The 6,366-nt window shown below is 39.2% G+C and overlaps 1 protein-coding gene and 1 long non-coding RNA gene across 2 annotated transcripts; both read left to right on the forward strand.

The window, feature by feature from the left end:
* Positions 1-1,045: 1,045 nt before the first annotated feature.
* Positions 1,046-2,074, forward strand: LOC138193616 (uncharacterized). Its single transcript, XR_011177883.1, has 3 exons — positions 1,046-1,116; positions 1,336-1,401; positions 1,875-2,074. It is a non-coding gene; the product is annotated as an uncharacterized lncRNA (long non-coding RNA).
* Positions 2,075-2,235: 161 nt separating this feature from the next.
* On the forward strand, positions 2,236-3,793 carry LOC138193603 (galactose-specific lectin nattectin-like). Its single transcript, XM_069141733.1, has 5 exons — positions 2,236-2,259; positions 2,567-2,692; positions 2,876-3,010; positions 3,099-3,210; positions 3,582-3,793. Exons 1-5 carry the CDS (start codon positions 2,236-2,238, stop codon positions 3,644-3,646), a joined length of 462 nt encoding a protein of 153 aa, XP_068997834.1. The 3' UTR covers positions 3,647-3,793.
* The last annotated feature ends 2,573 nt before the right edge of the window (positions 3,794-6,366 follow it).

The raw sequence follows: 6,366 nt of genomic DNA on the forward strand, positions 1-6,366 counted from the left end.
TTCATACATCATATTACTTGTGTCGTCTCGACACTAGGACGCCTCGTCCTTCAATACAGCCCGGCCTCCGGGTCTAGGGCGCCTCGCCCTTTTACAATTATTTTCCGTTGCTCTGTTGCTTTACTAGGAGTCTAGACACATGCCATGACAACAATATAATTTGACAATATCCAATTGCAGAGCTTTGTTTTAACAGGTGTCTGCTTACCTTCTTAGATGTGGGCCCACTGTTGTCAGGGTTGTTCAGGACTCCGCTGTCTTTCCACTTTCAACGCTTTCTTCTACTCCGTCCTCATCACGTCGGGGTCACCAGTTATGTTGGGCTTTTCTGTCCGTGTGTGCATACAGCTTAGCCCTGCGTGTTCTTTAATGAGGCAGTAGGAGAGATTCAACTGGTCTCAACGATGTTTATTTATCGAAGCAACAGAGTATCAGGTTACAAGCTTGGAGATCAGACAAAGTGTTCCTGACCGCAACAAAATGTGTCAGTTCGTGAAGTCCGACTGACTATCTGGCCTTTGCTCCTGTATTTTATAGTACATCATGCATGTAGCTCCTTGTGCTGTGTTGGCGTTCGCTGATTGGTTCTTCCTTGGGGAGTAGTTATCTGATGACACCTGCAGATCATCTTTTGAGGAGAAGTTGTTTTGCAAAGGTGACGTGACTCTCTGCATGAGACGATGTGTTGACCTTGAGGAATAGTTATTTTGTAGAAGTGCTACTTTCGGTACGTGACTTTCTGCACGATACGATGTGCTGACCTTCTGACCTGAGAACACAGTGTACCTTGCATGCATGCAGAGACCTTTATGAAAAATATAATGCTAACAATGTTTTATGCTAAAATAATGCTAAGATATAAGTAGATTAATCATATAAGCAAGAGCAATAATCCACAGTTACCCCCTTTGTTTTGTTTAAGGAACATTTACTGAAGGTGGTGGTGACATGTGTGTAATTTAATATCTGCAACAACTAATCCTGGTCTTGTGATCTGCAGTTGATGTTATCAAATCATCGCAGCCAGAAAAGGTATTTAAAGACCGCGTTGGGTTCTCCGAGACATCCTGCGACCAGCGACTGCGACTGCAACATCGAACTCATCATCACAACGAGGTAAAGTTTCTGATCTCTTCTATTAAATCTCTTCTTGATGGTAAATGTAGAAACAAGAAACAATCCTGAATCACAATTAGTAGCATGATGAAAAAAAAAAAAGCTTATTTCATCGTGTGCACTTTATGGAACAACAAGGTACCACATATCTTTCAACCTGATTAAGTGTTATTAAATGTTGGAGCATTGTGACTGAATGTTTCTGATTCGTCTTCACAGATGGCATCGAGCTTTGCTTTGATCGTTCTCCTCGGTTTGACCGCCGCTCTGTGGAGTGCAGCAGATGTAAGATGAACTTTTAATTTTGTTACATCAGCATGCAAGATATGGAAAAAGCAATAAAATATTACAGAATAAAAATGGAGGTAGTAAAGGTGTAAATATTAAATAAAATTAAAAATGCACAGTATAAACAAATAAAATAAAATAAGATCAAACTTAAATGAAGTCGTGTTTGGATGATTCTGCATTTCTGTTTTTTCTTCTTTAATGAAAGTCAATCCAGAATATTTCATCATCAGTCACATGACAGTCTCATAGTTTCTCTTTACTATTTTGCGTTTTAAACAATAATCAGAAGCTGTTGAACCATCCAGATTTAGAAGGTGTAACTTTTGAGTTTTGTGTTTCACTCGTTTTGAATGTGATGAAATTCAACTGTTTCCAAGAAGCAAGTCTTCTTTTAAAAAACGATGTTTCCTACCAGTCAGTTTAAAAAAGGAAAACTGTGTTTCTAATCGTGTTCTTTACATCCGCAGGCGTTACCACCAGGTGAGTGTTTCTTACATTCATGTTTTCAAAGATCACATTTTTAAGATCTCCTTTTTTGTGCCATTCAGCTTTTGTTTGTTTGTCTTTCTGTGTTTTTATTATTTAAATAAATAAATATAAGTCAGGTTTAGACAGAAGTTCAGACTGTTGAGATCAGACTGAAATCTGATGGGAACTTTCTCAGAAACAGCTTCACCTTTAATCAAACCTCATTCAGTTTTCAGATACTTTCATTTGTTTGTTTGTTTGTTTGTTTGTTTTCCTGGTTTCCAAAATCCTCGTGTTAAACTGCTTAACTTTCTGCTGACAGCGAACTGTTTTCTTACCGTTTGTTGACCGGAAACTTTAATGACATCAACACTTCAAGCCCTGGTGTTTCAAAATAAAAGCATCTGTGGTTTTGCTTTTAAAATTGAATCTAAAAACAGTCCTTTAACTTTATTTCAACGGGACCTCATTCAACTAACTTGTTAGTTTAAACAAGGTTGACGGGCATTGTTGTTACAAATAGGACTTATTCCCGTGGTCGAGTGTTATAAACAAAAAGTGTAATAAATCCAAGTAAAAAAAGAAAATCTTAAAAACCTCAATTCAAACCGGCACCTGAGTATCGAGACAGAACCAAACTGGCGTATCGGTGAAGTCGTACCGTTTATCTAGAATGTCCTGATTATTGAAGACAACTGTTTTCAGTCCCACACCTTGTCCACTAGGGGGCTGTAACACCTGCCCTCCTGGCTGGAGCTGGTTCGGACGTCGCTGTTACCTGTTCCAGAACCCAGAGAAGGATTGGGCCGATGCAGAGGTACATCAACATCTGTTTTAAACCCTCGTGAACGTTTATATATAAGAAAACTGAATATTTAAAGTTGTTTTGTGAGATTCTTCTTCTATGAATATTCACACGTTTATCTTTTGTATTATTTTCATTGTATTCTCACACTTCTTTTCGTCATCTTCTCTTTGCACACCTCCTCTTCCTCCTCAGCGTTTCTGCAATTCACTCAATGGAAATCTGGCGTCCATCCACAGCAGAGAAGAGTACGTCTTCATCAGAGACCTCATCTTCAACGCTGTGAACACACACAAACAGACTTGGGTTGGAGGACACGACAAAGTGAAGGTGAATGTTTCATCTACAAACAGTATTTTTTAATATTCACATGTTAAAGGTCTCAGCTGTGGGAACATAAACTAACTCTTTACATCAGGAGGGCGTGTGGTTGTGGAGCGACGGCTCGGTGTCTACCTTCAACTCCTGGGGTCGGGGCCAGCCCGACAACTACAAAGGAGGAGAGGGTTGTATGGAGATCAACTTGGACGGTACGAAGTCGTTGTTGCCATGTTTATTGTTTATTGTTGATTGTTGTACTTTTTTATTTTTTTTGTTTTTCAACCTCTATGATTTCGATGTTTTTTTTTAGATTGTTACGATCAAAAATGTTGGAATTTGAACAAGTAATATGGAATCAATTATTTTGATAACAAGCTTTTAATTCATCACTTCCTGTTTGTCCTCTTCTTCTGGTTTCCTCCAGTTCAGAGTTTTAATTGGTGATGAAAACAGGAGCAGAGCCTTTCTGGTTGTAAATGAGGAGTTATTGTTGTTAATAAAGTGAGATTTAGAATAATCATGAAAAACGTGAAACACCACCTCACTGCTTTCATCGTTTATCTTTAACCTCATTTTACAGGAATGTATTTTAACGACGGCACCTGCAGCACAAAGAAATCCTTCCTTTGTGCCACCGACCATTAACGGTCCCCTTCGTGCCCCCCCCACAGCTGATTTCACTTCCACCAGCACATCAAGCCTCGATGACGTCACTGCTGGAAGATATATTGAAAATTCTGATTTCATTATCTCTTAAATCAATAAACGCATTTGTCTATCCTGCTCAGCAAATCTGTCTCGGCTGTTTTTATTATTTCATGTTTAATATATTTACAGTGGGTACGGAAAGTATTCAGACCCCTTTAAATTTTTCACTCTTTGTTTCATTGCAGCCATTTGCTAAAATCAAAAAAGTTCATTTTATTTCTCATTAATGTACACTCAGCACCCCATGTTGACAGAAAAAAACAGAAATGTAGAAATTTGTGCAAATTTATTAAAAAAGAAAAACTGAAATATCACATGGTCATAAGTATTCAGACCCTCTGCTGTGACACTCATATTTAACTCACATGCTGTCCATTTCTTCTGATCCTCCTTGAGATGGTTCTACTCCTTCATTGGAGTCCAGCTGTGTTTAATTAAACTGATTGGACTTGATTAGGAAAGGCACACACCTGTCTATATAAGACCTTACAGCTCACAGTGCATGTCAGAGCAAATGAGAATCATGAGGTCGAAGGAACTGTCCAAGGAGCTCAGAGACAGAATTGTGGCAAGGCACAGATCTGGCCAAGGTTACAAAATAATTTCTGCAGCACTCAAGGTTCCTAAGAGCACAGTGGCCTCCATAATCCTTAAATGGAAGAAGTTTGGGACGACCAGAACTCTTCCTAGACCTGGCCGTCCAGCCAAACTGAGCAATCGTGGGAGAAGAGCCTTGGTGAGAGAGGTAAAGAAGAACCCAAAGATCACTGTGGCTGAGCTCCAGAGATGCAGTAGGGAGATGGGAGAAAGTTCCACAAAGTCAACTATCACTGCAGCCCTCCACCAGTCGGGGCTTTATGGCAGAGTGGCCCGACGGAAGCCTCTCCTCAGTGCAAGACATATGAAAGCCCGCATAGAGTTTGCCAAAAAACACATGAAGGACTCCCAGACTATGAGAAATAAGATTCTCTGGTCTGATGAGACCAAGATTGAACTTTTTGGCGTTAATTCTAAGCGGTATGTGTGGAGAAAACCAGGCACTGCTCATCACCTGCCCAATACAATCCCAACAGTGAAACATGGTGGTGGCAGCATCATGCTATGGGGGTGTTTTTCAGCTGCAGGGACAGGACGACCGGTTGCAATTGAAGGAAAGATGAATGCGGCCAAGTACAGAGATATCCTGGAAGAAAACCTCTTCCAGAGTGCTCTGGACCTCAGACTGGGCCGAAGGTTCACCTTCCAACAAGACAATGACCCTAAGCACACAGCTAAAATAACAAAGGAGTGGCTTCGGAGCAACTCTGTGACCATTCTTGACTGGCCCAGCCAGAGCCCTGACCTAAACCCAATTGAGCATCTCTGGAGAGACCTGAAAATGGCTGTCCACCAACGTTCACCATCCAACCTGATGGAACTGGAGAGGATCTGCAAGGAAGAATGGCAGAGGATCCCCAAATCCAGGGTGAAAAGCTTGTTGCATCATTCCCAAGAAGACTCATGGCTGTACGAGCTCAAAAGGGTGCTTCTACTCAATACTGAGCAAAGGGTCTGAATACTTATGACCATGTGATATTTCAGTTTTTCTTTTTTAATAAATTTGCACAAATTTCTACATTTCTGTTTTTTTCTGTCAAGATGGGGTGCTGAGTGTACATTAATGAGAAATAAAATGAACTTTTTTGATTTTAGCAAATGGCTGCAATGAAACAAAGAGTGAAAAATTTAAAGGGGTCTGAAAACTTTCCGTACCCACTGTACATCTTCTGGGTCGAGATAAAAAAAAAAATATAGCAAAGTAAAGAACGCTCATTGCACCAGAAGTTTAACCCCGTTTCTAAAACAGCTGTATAAAATGTAAATACAAACAAGAGTGCGATGATTTTCAAATTATGTTGAACCATATTTCATTGAAAATAGACCAAAGACAAAAGATCAAATGTTGAAATGAAGAAATGTTATTGTTTTATAAAAGAAATATTTGCTCATTTTGAATTTGATGGCAGCAACACATCTCTAAAGAAGTTGAGACAGACGCAACTAAAGACTGAAAAAGTTGTTTAATGCTTAAAAAATAAAAAATCTCAACAAGTTAATTAATAAGAGATCAGTAATATTATTGGATATGAAAAACAGCATCCCAGAGAGGCGGAGTCTCTCTGCAGTGAAGACTGAGAGGTTCACCACTCTGAAAGACTGTGTGGGCAAATAGTGCAACAATCTAAGAATAATGTTCCTCAACGTAAAACTACAAAGAAGTTTGGACATTTAAGATGTTTCCTCATTCCCAACAAGAGACCACATTTCCCACAAACCTCGTCACTTCCTTTTTGTGCGGTTAGGTAGCAGCAGTTTGTTTTGACGACAGTTTTTGAGGAAAGTTTTCAAGCAGCAAAATTTCCAGCTCCCGCAAATTTCCTTAAGGTTGTTTAATTTATGTATTAACGTGTTGTGGTAATTATTGCAGTCGAAAGATCGCGATTTCCTGAAGGGACACGGTTGCAATGTTTTTTTTAAAGTTTTTTTTTACTATGTCTACGTTGTGTTTTTTTTATTTTGAATTAAGTTCGACAAAATGGACCTGCAGTTTTGTGTATTTTAAAAATGTATGAATTCATGTTTATTAAATGATAAATGAAACTAAATGTAAATAAAAA

Source organism: Embiotoca jacksoni, unplaced genomic scaffold (genome assembly GCF_022577435.1).
Source record: "Embiotoca jacksoni isolate LCO1_2020_lvr unplaced genomic scaffold, fEmbJac1.0.p SCAF_90, whole genome shotgun sequence".
NCBI lineage: Eukaryota > Metazoa > Chordata > Actinopteri > Embiotocidae > Embiotoca > Embiotoca jacksoni.

Coding starts and splice junctions, on each gene's coding strand:
- LOC138193603 (XM_069141733.1), top strand. CDS start 2,236: ATGACATCAACACTTCAAGCCCTG. Junction 3,011..3,098: donor GAGGACACGACAAAGTGAAG/GTGAATGTTTCA, acceptor TCTTTACATCAG/GAGGGCGTGTGGTTGTGGAG. Junction 3,211..3,581: donor TATGGAGATCAACTTGGACG/GTACGAAGTCGT, acceptor CTCATTTTACAG/GAATGTATTTTAACGACGGC.